General features: G+C 38.4%; 1 protein-coding gene across 1 annotated transcript in view; it reads left to right on the top strand.

Annotated features, from left to right (window-relative positions):
* The window catches only part of KIF26B (kinesin family member 26B), a 665,930-nt gene that overhangs the window by 387,066 nt on the left and 263,402 nt on the right, over positions 1-15,462 (top strand). The window contains exon 5 of the mRNA XM_054994402.1: positions 10,225-10,408. Coding sequence (XP_054850377.1) covers positions 10,225-10,408 — 184 coding nt within the window. The remainder of the gene's footprint in view (positions 1-10,224; positions 10,409-15,462) is intronic.

Below are 15,462 nucleotides of genomic sequence, written 5' to 3' on the forward strand. Positions count from 1 at the left end.
CCTTCCTTTTAGGTAAATGGTAACTAAACCAAAAATACATTTTTTTGGTGTTATAATGCATCCAGTTGCTAAATATAATGACAATAGGTAATCTCCAGAATTCTTTAGAATATCATTCATTTATTCATTCATTCATAGTCCACATTTCTCACTGAAATCCAAGGCAGATTATGCTCACTGAGATCCAAGGCAGAGGATATGAGTATTGTTATATCCATTTATGGTTAATTGGCTCTTAAAATTCTTATCAATTTATTTTACACACAATAAGTTAAATAATCTTATTTGGAAGGCATAATGAATATTTTAAAATGTCTTCTTGAAGATTTGGTATTTATAATAAATATTACAATTAGACTAAGAAGCAAACAAAATAAATCAGTAATACTAATGTTAAAATCAAAATATTTGGAGTCTTTTTATAAAGTTCAAACCTTAAGAATAATTTTCAATACTTTATTAAGACTTAACTCAGTCTAGATGGAGGGGGAAATGTATATTTATATAGTCTTGTTAATTTTCCCTCCTTTTTTTTTCTTTTGGAATAACATCTTGGTATATTATATATATATGGATTAACATACGATATATCTAGATATTGAGATTTCAAGAATTATTGAAGCTAAGAAAGATTCTGAGGATTTATATTACATTAATTGCAGGTAAGATGAGCAACGCAGGAAGTATAATTATTTGGAGTTTATCCCCTCTTATAGAGTTTATTTTTAAAATATATCCCTTAGTATTTTAATGAGACCCAACGTCGTTGATGGAGGGGGGACATTTCTTTAAAAAAAATTTTTTTTTATTGGATTAGAAATCACTATAATATCCATTACAATCAATTTCCTTTAAATATTCCAGTTCTAACCCCCTCCCTTTCCCCCCCTTTTGTTGACTTCCAACAGTTTTCCAACCCCTTATCCGTTTTTCCCCCTACTCATTTCAAACTTATTTTATTCTATTAAACATATACTTTCACTCTCTTCTAAGCTTATCTATTATAACACAGTGCTATCTCTATTCCCTTTCCCACTTAATTTATCAACTAAATATTACATTCCTGGCATATATTCTTTAATAATAACAATCATTTGTCTAATTTTTGTACTCTATATTCTATCTTATTCATTCTTGTCTCGTCAATATGGGACAAACAATTTGTCCCTTATTCTACATAACTTTAGGTACTTCTATAAGCATTGTATACATTCATTATAAGTCAATCAATTTAACTTGTACTCTATTTGTTGCTCTTTACTTCCTTCTGTCTTATATTCATTCTATTTTAGTTATATAATTTCTCCATTATACAATTATCTGCCAGAAATAAAATTAGTTAGTTTCTATCCTTGTAATTCTTATAATAACACCTCTATTACTTAATACTATATATAGTAGTCAAATAAAATATTTGCTTAGAATTTCTCATTTAACTCTCCTCCCCTCGGTAAAGTCACTTCCCTCTTTTGTTATATTTTCTTTGGTGTCAAATACCAACAATAAATCATTTTGTAGACATTCTCTTTAATATTAGTGCATGTCGTGATCTTCAATGTATTTTTCCACAAGTATTCCCACGCCTCCATTGTTATTTCTTTATTAAAGTTTATAGCCCACTTCACCATTTGCACTTTAACTGTCTCATCTTCTGTGTACCATTTTAACAACACTTTATAAGTCTTAGAGATTTCCTTTTTATCCTCTTGTAGAATTACCTCCTCTAATTCCGAATTCTCCATTCTTACCCCTCCTTTCACACAGTCCGAGTTATAAAGATCTCTAATCTGTCTATATTGAAACCAATCGTAACTTGGAGACAACTCATCTTGCGTCTTTATTCTTAGTTTAGAAAATTCTATTTGTGTTATCTCCTTGTACGTTAAACACTGTTGTTCATTATCGACAGTTCTCGGATCTATTACTTCATAAGGAACCACCCAGGAGGGAATTCCTTCCTGTAGGTAATCTCTATACTTCTTCCAAATTGTGAAGAGGCTTCTCCGAATGTAATGGTGTAAAAACATAGAGTCTGCTTTTACTTTGTCATACCACAGATATGCATGCCATCCAAATATTTTTTATATCCCTCTAAGGCCAGTAATTTGCGGTTTTTGAGCGTCATCCAGTCTTTCAACCACACCAAACAGATTGCATCGTAGTAGAGTCTTAGATTGGGCAGTTGCATCCCCCCTCTCTCTTTTCCGTCCTGTAATACTTTCATTTTCACTCGAGGCTTCTTGCCTGCCCAAACAAAGTCTGATATTTTCCTCTGCCATTTTTCAAACTGCTTAGAGTCCCGAATAATTGGTATTGTTTGTAGCAAAAACATCACTCTTGGCAGCACGTTCATCTTAACTACTGCAATTCTTCCATGACAAATTCAATCTATTCCATTTGATCAAATCTTGCTCTAACTGAGTCCACAGTTTCTCATAATTATTCTTGAATTATTCTTGAATAGATTTATAAACTGAATAGTGAAGTAACGGAGGAAGAGATAAAGAAGGCCTTCTTTATCTCTTCCTCCGTTACTTCACTATTCAGTTTATCTCTCTCTCTTTTTTTTTAATAATATTTTTTATTTTTTATTAACTACATTAACTAACAATACAAAGGGAAGAAAGGGAACAAGGGGAGGAAGGAAAAAAAAACACAACAACTACAACATGTAACAACTATGCTACACAAAATGTTTTCCCTTCATACTGCCATTATTCAAAAGTTAAAGCTTTATGTTATATTGATGGAGTGGTTGACCTTACTAAATGCAAATTACAATTTAAATTCAAATTAAATTTTCCTTCCCCTCCTGGGTCCCGGACGCAATTCTCTCTGAGCAACTGCAGCCGCAGTGCTCGTTTCCTCCCCCCCCCCTCAAACTTCTCCTTTTCGTCTTGCTTGGTGCACTGAAATTCCGGATTTTTATCCTCAAAATCCCTTAGTTGATCTTCTGATAATATCTTAAAAGCTTGATCTTTGTGACTGAACCAGATTCCTTCCGGAAATAACCATTTGTACTTTATTCCACGTTCTCTCAGAAGAGCTGCGAACTTTTTATACTTAAAGCGTCTTTTCCGAACTAGAAATCGGACGTCTTTCAATATCTTAACTTTATTACCCAAAAAGTCCAAATCTGCATTGTATGAATTATATAGGATAGTGTCCCGGATCCTCTTAGATGAAAAATCAATGATGATCTCGCGAGGCAGCTGACGCTTCATTGCATATTTTGAAGTAGCCCGACGGACTTCCAAAATGGCGCTTTTTACTTCTTCTTTAGTTGCCCTCGCGGGTGTCGGCAGTAGTTCCGAGACCAGACCCCGTAAATCCTCATTTTCCTCCTCTTTCACATTCTGGAGGCGCAAAATTGTCTGTGTTCGTTCCACTTGTAGCCCGATCAGCTGGTTCTCCACCAGCTTAAGCTCTTTATTCGTAGCCTTCACGAGTGACGCACTTTCCCGAGCAGACTTCTCTGCCCCCCCGCTGCTTCCTTAATGGTTTTCACTTCGCTCTCAATTAAGCCCACCCTTTGATCTGTTTCGTTCAGCTTGTCAACAAAGGATTTTATGGCTTCACCAACCGCCCTCCGCACTACTTCCTCCAACGACTCTCCCTTCAGGGCAGCCGAAACTGACTTGCCCAGAGTGGGACTTTGTTTTTTTGTTGCCATTTTAGGGGGGGGGGAAACCACCAACCAGATTCTGAAACTCAGCGAAGGGGAAGAACAAGCCTTCTTAGCTTCAGATCCCACCACTCCTTCGCGTGCGCTTGTAGTAACAGAAGGGATTCGCTTACTTGCAGGCTTTCGCCTAATTCTGCTCTTTGCCGTTTTCCATGGCTCGGCAGCACTCGAGGCGCTGCGCACGTCTGCCGGCCTCCGTAGGGACAAACGGGCAATTAACCCCCCGCATTGATTCTGGGGGGCTCTTCCTGCAGCGTCCCGGACCCAGCCTCCCTCACTGGGAGTTTTGGGGGCTAATCTTCGCAGATCAGCCGCCCGGACAGGGTGCTCGGGCGCTTCCTCTCGGATCTGCGAAGAGGAGCGTCCGACATGGCTGAGAAAACGAAACCGAATCGCACTATTCAGTTTATCTCTCCATCATTCCAAAATTACTGGGAGCTTCATTTTCCCCAAATACGTCGCTATTGAGTCGTTATTCACTTCTTTTTTGTTGTACAGTTTAGCATAAAATTTGTAAAAGGCTCTACTAATAGCTGTCTGTTCCAGATATACTTTATTATCCTCACATATTTTATTTATTGTCTTCTTCTCCTTTCTCTTCTTCAATTGCCACGCCAAATATTTCCCAGGTTTATTTGCACCTTCAAACGACTTTTGGTTCATTCTCTTAAGATTCCATTCCAGTTCTTTATTATTCATTGCCGTCAACTGCTCTTGAAGGATTTTAATATCCTGGTATATTTTCTTTTTCCCTGGTCTTTTCTTTAGTTGTATTTCTTTGGCTTTTATTTTCTCCATAATCTCCTGTCTCTTCTCCTCTCTTTTTTTCCTGGCTCTTCCATTTAAGTCCATTAGTATACCTCTAATTACTGCCTTATAGGTATCCCATACCTTATTGGTTGGTACTTCTCTATTCATGTTGTGTTGTATGAAGAACTTAGTTTCCCTTCTCAACATCTCCATATTTTCTCCCTCTTGTAACAAGTCCTCATTTATTCTCCATCCTTTCCTTTTAGTTCTTTTTCCAAACTTCCACATAATTGGATTATGTTCTGAGCCTACCATGGGCATTATTTCTACATCCTTAGTCCAGAGCGCTATGTCTTTTGAGGCCCAGATCATATCAATTCGTGATAACGTAGAGTGTCTCGCAGAGTAAAACGTATATTGTCTGCCTTTAGGATTCTGTCTTCTCCATACATCTTCCAAAGTTTCCTGTTGCATTAATACAAAAAAAGGCTTTGGTAGTAATCCTCTTTTCTTTTGTACAGTTGGTGATTTTTTTGTCCTGTTCCAAATTTGTAACTCCATTGAAGTCTCCTGCAAGAATTATCTGGTCGTAAGAAAGTTCATCTAATTGCTTCCTCAAATCCTTAAAGAAGCTTTCTTTTGCTCCATTAGGTGCATAAATTCCAATCACCAACACTCTCTTTAAATTCCATGTACATTCCACTGCTAAAAATCTGGCTTCCACATCTCTCATCACTAATTTTGGCTGTAGCTCCTCTTTTATATACAATACCACTCCCCTTTTTTTCTTTTTTGAGGCCGCTACGAAGTCATTGCCCAATTTGTTCAGTTTAAGATATTTTACATCCTGCTTTCTAATATGAGTCTCTTGCAAACACACAATATCACATTTTTGTTTTAATAGCCAGTGGAAAATACTTTTTCTCTTATTCGGTGAATTGAGTCCATTTACATTCCAAGATAACACTTTACACTCCATATTCATAACCTTGTTGTTGGTAAGTCCTTTTCATTGTCCCTCAAAAACTTTTCCATTTCTAGTTCAGATCTGATGCGCTTTTTCACTCCTCCAAATTCAAAGGACATTCCTTCCGGTAATTCCCATCTGTACCTTATTTTCATGTCCTTCAGAATCTGGACTAAGGCTTTGTATTTTTTCCGATCTAGCAACACCGATCTGGGTAACTCCTTCATAATAATAACCGTCTTGCCATCAACCTCCAACGGTTCTTGAAATTGTTTACTCACAATCATTTCTCTTATATTTCTAGTCGTAAATTGCACAATCACGTCTCTTGGTAATTTCCTCTGGGTCGCAAATCTTGAATTTATTCGATACACCACATCTAGGATAGCCACAGTTTCCTCCTCCTCCTTTCCCAGGTATTCAGCTAACACCTCGGTAATCTGTTCTTGGGCCGTCTTTCCTTCTACCTCCGGCAAGCCGCGAAACCTCAGCTGCTTCTCCATACGCTTGCTCTCCGCAACTGCCATTCTTCCCCTCATCACCCTCATCTCTGTTCGTTGTGTGTCTGCAAGGTTCTCCACCGCATTTTCCACTACATTGACTCTTTGCTGTGTCGCCTGCAGGTCATTTTGTATTGTTTCCATTCCCTTCTTCACTTCTGCCAGTTCATTCTTTACTGTCTCTTTAACCTCTTTCACCAGCTCAGGTTTCATATCCTTAAGTTCTTTAATCGCTTCTGAAAGTTTTTTATCCAAGTTCTCTATAGCCGTTAGCCACTCTTTTTTCGACATCGTGGGGCTTGCTTTACCTCGCTCGCACAAGTCCGCTCGCTTCCTTAACTCCGTGGCGCTTGACTTAGTGTCCTTTTGTTTTGAATGTCCCGGTCTTTTTGCAAAAAAGTCATTTAAAGAGTCCAAAATGTCGGGCGTCTTTTCTCTATGGTTCCTCTATGGTTTTTGTAATCCAATATGGCTTACTTCCTCTTCCGCTGAAGCCGCAGCTCTTCCCCTTTCAAAGATGGCGATTCCCTTCTTCCTGTCATCCGGCAAGGGCCACTCCTCTCCAGCAACTCTATCACTGTTACGTACTTCCTGTTTCCCGACTTCCCACAACAGTTCTCGCGATGGTAAAGCTTTCTCACAGCCTGATATCTCCTTGTGACCACAGGTATGTAAAACAATAGTCCAATTCCTTTAATAACTCCGTTTAACTTAGTCCTTTTTCTAATATAGTTCTTGCCGGATCCTCCCCTCCTTCTAATCAATCTGTTGCAGTTTAAAAGTCTGCTTTAGTGCTTCATTGCTTTAAGTAATCTGTCCCGTTTCAAGAGATAGTGATCTTTACCTTCTCCAGCACTTTTCGCGGGTTGTAATCGCTGTTTCAATCTCAAATTCCCATCAGCTCTTCTTGCCCCTGTTGAAGCTTGGGCATGTAGGTCTTATGCCAACCGCATTGGCTCCAGGACTGCCGCAGAGATTTTAGCTGACCTGTCTTCGGGTGGGACCTCAAGGGACGGGAGAGAGTCTGTTGCGCAGGACCCCCCCTCGCCCGAGATCGACGCGCCCTGAGGTTCTTAAGCGTTCTATGCCTGTTCTCCGCCTGAGAACAGTTGGCCGCGAGCTTATTTTGCCCCGCCGGCCGTTAAAACGGCAGCCCTGTCAGCTCAGCACTTAGAGCTGCGTTAGACCTCCATGGATCCCAAACCGGAAGTGGGGAGGGGGGACATTTCATTTTGTACTCACCAGTATGGGGGACCAGATTAATAATTAATCTGACTCACATATTGGATATAGTGACTGTTAAGTTCCCTATTTCTTTCTTTTTGAAAAAATACTTTTGTCTATTATGTTTTTATTTTTGCATAATATGTTTGTATTATTCCTTATTACTTTTGAGTTTTATGTTTATGTTCATAGATTTATCTTTCTGGGCACTTTAATAATAGGTGAAACATATAATTGATATCGTTTTAGATTATGAGTTTGGAATTGGGGGAGAGGGGTAATAGTATCTATTATATTCTAAATATGTACTCTATTTTATTATTATTATTCAATTTATTGTATTATATATAATCTCCTAGATGTACTTAATAGTTTTTCATAAGGTTCTATGTATTCTCAACTGTTCCTTTCTGTTCTTTGTTCTTAAATAAATAAAATTTATTACAAAAAAAAGAAACTCCCTAATAGGCCTATGTCCACATCAGCAGATGGTACCCAACAGTGCAGAATATAGTCCCTGTCCCTATCAAGACATCTCTCTGAGCTACTTCTTATAACACAGCCCTATAATCTGGGTAGAAAGTCTCATGGAACCTCTATCCGTTCTGTTGTAAAATCCAGTTACTTATGTAGTTATATATGATTCTCACAAATGAGCCAATAGCAGCTCATTCTGTATTTTAAAAATTCATAATCAAAATGGATATTCAAATTTTACTTTGAAGAAGGGCTGGTACTCACCAGTATGGGGGACCAGCACCATTTTCAGGGCTCTTCTAAGTCTGAGGGGAGGGGTTATGGTGGAAATTAGTACAACTTTATATATGGGTACTGGCACCTTCTCTCTCTCTCTCTCTCTCTCTCTCTCTCTCTCTCTTTTTTACAAAAAGGACTGCTTTGAAGTTACTTATTTAAAATGTGATTAGTGAATTCAGCATATTCAGCAAAATGCAACTGTTGCAGATATAAATTTCATTTATAATCTGATGTAGACACAGTTGTATGCAAGTGTACTGGAATGTATTGGGTTTGTTCCTTCTGAATTAACCGTTTTGAGATTTTCTTTCTAGAGCATCTGGAATTTCATATTGGTAAACAATAATATGTACCACCTTTTGAATATGTTATTAATATTACCAATTTTTGCCTCTTCACAGAATTTGGTTACCTTTAATGATGTTTTGGATATCATAATGTAGTTATTTCTATTAGCATATTTTAATGATAAGGACTGAGGCACAGAATGAGCCAAGTGTGAAAAGTTTAATTTTAATGCAACCATTTGGGATTTTCAGATAAGAACAACACCATTGAAAGAAAACCAGCTATGGTTTTCTCATGCTGAGTCAATTCTCAAACACCAAACATTAGAAGCAAGTTACAGCCAAATATTATTTATTTATTTATTTTATTTTATTTTTAACCCGCCCTCCCCGCAAACGGGTTCAGGGTGAGGTACAACATTGATTAAAATACAGCTTAAAATCAGTTATAAAAACAGATAAAATACTGTGCCCCTTTCGTGGCAACCAGTGGGAGTGGACTCTCCATACCCCTTGTATTTTAAAGCAGAATGGCTGCAATAACCTAGATTTGAATACAGAACTGTATGTTTTTTTTTAACATTTTTTATTCTTTTTATTAACTACATTAACTAACAATACAAAGGAAAGAAAGGGGAACAAGGGAAGGAAAGAAAAAAAACCAACAACAACATATAACAACTACACTACACAGAATGCTTTCCCTTCATACTGCCATTATTAAAAAAAATTAAAGCTTTGTATAGTATTGATGGAGTGGTTGACCTTACAAAATGCAAATTACAATTCAAATTCAAATTAAGTTTTCCTCCCCCTCCTGGGTCCCGGACGCAGTTCTCTCTGAGCAACTGCAGCCGCAGTGCTCGTTTCCTCCCCCCCCCCTCAGACTTCTCCTTTTCTTCTTGCTTGGTGCGCTGAAATTCCGGATTTTTGTCCTCAAAATCCCTTAGTTGATCTTCTGATAATATCTTGTAAGCTTGATCTTTGTAACTGAACCAGATTCCTTCCGGAAATAGCCATTTGTACTTTATTCCACGTTCCCTCAGAAGAGCTGCGAGCTTTTTATACTTAAAACATCTTTTCCGAACTAAAAATGGGACGTCTTTCAGTATCTTAACTTTGTTACCCAAAAAGTCCAGATCCGCGTTATATGAATTGTATAGGATAGTGTCTCGGATCCTTTTAGATGAAAAATCGATGATGATCTCGCGAGGCAGCTGACGCTTCGTTGCATATTTTGAAGAAGCCCGGCGGACTTCCAAAATGGCGCTTTTAACCTCTTCTTTAGTTGCCTTCGCGGGCAGAACTGTATGTTTTTAAAATAGAAAAGCATTGCAAACAGTAGTTCTCAGTAGCTCAGTCAAAGTCAAATCAACTAACAGTTCAACCCTAAACCTTAAAGTCCACTGAAGTCAATAGAGTTAGAAGAGTGTAACTCTACTTAGGATTCCATTTTAACCTGCTAGTTTGCGTGCATGATTCTCTAATTTCTACAAACAGCATAAATCAGCATTAGACTGGAAGTAGACTAGATTGTTTAATGAGGTGTCAGACTTAAAATAGCTTTTGCCAGGGTCTTTATAAGTTTGTTAATTTCAGGTGGTGTTTGAATAATACTTATCATTAGCATAATAATGATTGACTGCTTACTTCCAAACACTCAACAGGTAATTTCCCTGCTCCCAATAGCTTAGAGAAGACAAACATTTCTTTGTAAGGCAAAGTCCTTTTGTGGAACTGAATTGTCTCCCATAAATTGCCATTTGTGACCTCATTAATTTGGTGATAAGATGCAATGTGTTCTGTGTGCTAAACTGAAGAAATGAAGCTTAATTGGATTTATGTTTAACTGTTTGTTGGTTTAAAGAAATGCCTAGGCTTCTTAGATCAGCAGAATTATCATCTCAAGATAATTGACATAATCAGACTTAAAGGTGTCAACTTATGTCAACTTAAAGGACTCTTTTGGAGTCCATGATCATACATGATGTTTTTGAGTTTTATAAAATTTTTTTTGAAAATATTCATTTTCCTCTGGCTTTGTTTCTTCTACAGAGCTGCTCAGAAGTTAAACCTGTCTTCCAAAAAGAAGAAACATAGGCCCTCCACATCCTCAGTTCCTGAATCTCCTCTGTTTGCTACCAAGTTTAGCACTATTCTACAAACTTCTTCTCCACCTGCTCCACCATGTTTGCTGAGGGCAGTCAACAAAGTGAAAGACACTCCAGGACTGGGCAAGGTAGGAATTACCCCACTAATACTTTTTTCTCATAAAGAAAGAAAACTCTTGTCAAGAGCTACTTCATACATTGCACAGCAAAAAATCTTTGCTGGCTGCTGTCAGGCTCTGCCAGTTAGATCTCCAGTTACTTCACTGCAGATACTTCAAGAGTCCAGTAAAAGTTTCTTTATTAGAGATCCATCAGGATCAGTGCACTCAGACTACAGCATTGGCAGAAGTGATGTAAAGGGGGAAAGCAATGTTAGTTATAGGGCAAGATTCCCGCCTTGGGATAAAGACCGTTAGAATTTAGGCGCGCAGGGCCTAGGAGGTTGGAGGGGGTAGGGAAAGGGAAGACAAGGATGAGCTCATTTCATGTCTCAGGAAGATATGGCTCCTGCCAGCATTCCAACGACACTTTCCCATGCCAGTCGAGAAAGCAAAAGCAGCCACCTGTGAGATAAGCTACTCTTAGCTACATAGTCAAACATACCCAGATAGTTCTTTACACATTCTCAGAGGCCCAGAGTACAGAGAATAATAGACATACATGGCAGATAAGCAGGGCACGTCTGACAGCTGCACTACTTACAAACATGTAATGTGTGAATAGCAAGGCACTTTCCTAAGTACTGTGGAGCTCCAGTTTTCTTGGTACTTCAACATTTGTTTTTTAGAAACATGCACCTTCTGTTAACACTTTACATATTTGTTCTGGAAATTCTGTTAGAACTCTGATATAGCTGCTGCAAGCAAGATAAAGGGAGAAGAAACATTGACAGCGTGTTTCAGCAAATTTTCTAAAGTACCTCAAGGAACAATATACATTTGAGAACAAATACATCTCAGTACATTCAAGAGCATTTTAAGACAATTGTCTAAAATAATAACGTGAATTTATAATCTCCTACCTAGACTGCAAAATATTCTGAGTTTTAATAGGCTAGTAAATTGATGTTTCAAGTATAAATGGATGAGAACTCCCTTTTAGAACAGGAAAAGGGCAAACTTAATCCCTTTGCCTTGAATCTACTTTAGCATTTCTATGGATGGAAGGATTCATGTTCCAGAGCATGACTTTTCCAGCTCCTGCTACAGCCAAGAGTAAAGGTAGTCCCCTGTGCAAGCACCGAGTCATTACTGACCCATGGGGGGATGTCGCATCACGACATTTTATTGGCAGACTTTTTTTTTTTTACGGGGTGGTTTGCCATTGCCTTCCCCAGTCATCTACACTTTACCCCCAGGAAACTGACTACTCATTTTACTGGCCTTGGAACAATGAAAGGCTGAGTCAACCTTGAGCTGGCTACCTGAACCCAGCTTCCGCCAGGATCGAACTCAGGTCGTGAGCAGAGCTTGGGCTGCAGCACTGCAGCTTACCACTCTGCACCACAGCCAAGAGTACCCCCCTCAATTTTTTAGAGGGCATTTGGGGCTGTGGGGGGGGGGGAGGTTAAAAAGTCACAATTCTTCCATCCGCAGAAATGCTTCAGTTGGATCCAAGCCTTTATCTCTAGTGTTTCAACAGGCAAAGTCTAACTAGTGAAGCTCCAGAAATTTGAGAGGGTAAGAACAGCATGATGTCATTCTGCTGTACCTTTTAATGTCCATCTCATAAGCAAAGGAAACTTTTGTACTTGGCTTGGCCTTGTACTTGGCTAGGCCTTTGAGCATCTGATCAATGCAAAAGTGTAGTTAATGCAATTGCATTTATACTGACTTGTAAATCTCTCTGCTTGTTTTTTAATATATAAGCAGTCTAGATATTTACAAAATATAATAAATGAAGCATGCTTTGCATCAGTGATGCCTCTGCCTCATGCCCATGATGAGATAGTAGAGTGCCACTCTAGAGTCAATGGGGAAGAAGTTGGGACTGATAATTTGGGGCTGAGAGCAGTATAGCTAGCTGCTCAGCGTGTCAGTAGATGAGGAAGCAAGGATGGTTTATAACTGGAACAGAAAAAAATAGAAACTATTGAAGATAAAACCTAATGTTTCTTTTGCATATTATGAATTGGATGCAGACTAATTGGATGCACTTCCATCAGGGGAACAGACCTTGCTGGATTCCTCCCCCTCCCCCACACTGCAGCCCATTGAGCTCCTTGAAATGTTGCTGTGGTGGGTGGGCAGGGGACCCTCAGGAATGGTACGAGATGCAAATTCAGAATCTGCATCATGAAAGGGGAATTGGCAGAAATTACACTTCCCCTTCCATTAGCAGGAAATTTAATCCAGATTCAACTCTACTTGTTTAGAAGGGCACCTAAAAATGTAGAGTGGATGTGCCAAAGTATGTCTGTACCAGAAAAATATAGAAATATAGCTGTGTTGAAAGATCTGTATTGTCTATTGTCTAGAAAGATCTGCCTGTCTATTTCCAGGCACAATTCAAACTGCTGGTTCTTACCTTTATGGCCTTGATCGTCATGGGGGTTCCTCCCATGCTGTCCAGCCCCTCCCCCTTGAGGCTTGCATGCTGTCAGGTGCCAGGCCAAACTATTTCTTTTTATCAAGGCATTTAATTAAGGGGTTAATCTTTAATCTTTTAACAACATTTTTATATTATGCTTTAAGTTTGAATTCTGTTTTAAGAGAAACATTTTAAGGTGCTTAATGTTTTATACTACTATTATGTTCTCAGTGGGTTCTTAATGCTGGTGTTTCTTAACATTTAATGATTTTAAGCTCTTTTATTACGTTTTACTTTGTAAGTAATCACAAGCATATCCCCTTGAGAGACAGCACAGAATTTTTCTAAATAAATATGTAATAAAGAGGGTGGAGGTTGCCAGGGGGTTGGACTAGATGGTCTGTATGGCCCCTTCCAACTCTATGATTCTATGATTCAAGACCCTAAAAAAGGAGGAAAATCTTAAAACAACCCAAATAAGCAGTTTGAATGTTATTAAGTTTTGAAGGGGGAAATATCTTTGTCAAGCGTACTATTTCTTGGTAGAGAAGCTTCAAGAAGCTTGAAAGCTTTCTTGCATATACTTTCTCAGTTTGCCCCCTGATAAAAACATTTTTTTAAATGTGCCAGGACTCAGTAAATGGTTTATTTTAGAAGTTTTCTTCCTATTTTTGTTTCTGTCATACATGTATGCATGCCAGAAAGCCGAGGGTTAGCTGTTGATGTCCATGAAGTATAACTTGATAGGAACTGCCTTTTGTTGCTACATAGTTTGTGAAGCAGCCCTAAAAACAATGAGGAAAAGATAACAGTGTAAAGGAGGAGCCCTCTCAGATTCATGTATGATAGATGACACTGAACATGCTAGTTTGATTGATTTTGGGTATGTATGAAACAGATTTTCAGGAAAAGGTTATTTTCAATTTCTGTATTTCTTTACAAAATATTTGAAGTTCATTTTAGGGGGGGGGGGGGGTTATATCAGATTGGAAATATGTTGGGTTCTGCCCCTGCTACATATATACTTGTGTTGATTTTATGTGAGAAGTTTGCTAAGGTTCCATGAAATATAAGTATTGTCAAATTTCCCTCTAATTATCTTCCTCAGTCTTTCTTCTTCTGTCAAAATGGGTTGTTGGCTGAAAGTGATTGTTCTTCTCTGAAGTCATTGTGCTGTGGTCATGCAAGAATATCGACTCCTTTGGTGGCTATTTGCTCACTTCCTCTGATGTCACAACTTTTACTGTTATCTATTGTAGGGTCATTTATGCTTTGGGCCACACAACTCCTTGCTTGGGAGCAAAGGAAAAACTGAATTCCAAGGTTGAGCACTAAATTCCAAATTGGCTGAGCGCTTTTACAGCCTTTTGGAAAAATGTATAACAATATTTTTTAAGATGAAAGGTAGAAGGATAAGCTCTATATTTTTATTATTAGTCACATTTAATATTATTTTAAAATATGCAGTAGTAGCAAAAATAATTCGTTAAGATTACATGTCATACAAGAAAACCTACCAGACCAGAGAATCTCAAGAGAACCAACTTAAGCAAGGAACACTGATGCAAGCCCATCACAAGCAATGTCAAACTAGAGAATCCCAGCAGAACAAAGTGCCAGTGTGGCAAGCCTGACCGAACCAACAGTGCTTCATCACTGGCACTCCCCCCCCTCCACCTCTCTAAAGAAAAAACACAACAGCCAATACCATATGCATAAGCTTAATTTTAGGTGCTTTTGTGGGATATGCTTATATTTGTTTCAATTTGAGATACTTGTCTACTTTCCTAACAACTCTTGTTCGTATATTTGTGGAAGGGTGTTCTTTAGGAAAGTGGCATGAACAATATTTTTAACACTATTTATTTTCTTCACAGAAGTGCTCCCTCTAACATCTGATCCCATTGCCTGGGAGAACTGCTACCCTCCCCTTCTCTCCCGTTGCCTGGAAAACTTGCAAAATTAAAGTAAAACAGGCCTGGGATCCTTAAAATGCCATACCTAAATATTTACATATATTTCTGTAATTTTTCATTTTCTGGAATACCAATAAAATATTTTTGGAATATATGTTTGTACCAGAAATATCCAAATGCACATTTCTAATAGCAGATGCTGGACTGGAAATCCAGGCTATAACCTAACACCTGCAAAATTGTGGAAGGAGAACATGCTTTATAATGGAGAAGCTGTGGATTGCAGAAAGATTGTACATCAGCAAGCTGCATTCTCTCTGCAAACTCCCCCCCCCAGTTGCTTTTATCATCAATGCTGTAAAAAGAACCCCAGCTGGGGAAAAGGCATTTGATGGGAGGGGTCTTCAATGGGAAACAGGTGGACAAACATACATTTCCCACCTACTGCTTCTCCACTGCAAACTATGTGCACATGCATACACAAATGCCTCTTTGCAGGTAGTTGGTGACAATGTACATTTCCAGACTTGAGTCTGCTTTGGAATGTCTAGTTGAGCACTCAGTGAAACAAGCTATTCACTGTGGTTTTGTTTTCATTTGCTATTAAAGTCAGAAACTTAATCAAGCCACTAGAGAGCACATAAGGTTAATGCAATTCACCTTTTTCTGTTGCAAAACCCATATTGTTACCAAGAGGAATATGCTTACTCATATTAATTTTAGGATACACATTTATT

Source organism: Eublepharis macularius, chromosome 1 (assembly GCF_028583425.1).
Source record: "Eublepharis macularius isolate TG4126 chromosome 1, MPM_Emac_v1.0, whole genome shotgun sequence".
Classification (NCBI taxonomy): domain Eukaryota; kingdom Metazoa; phylum Chordata; class Lepidosauria; order Squamata; family Eublepharidae; genus Eublepharis; species Eublepharis macularius.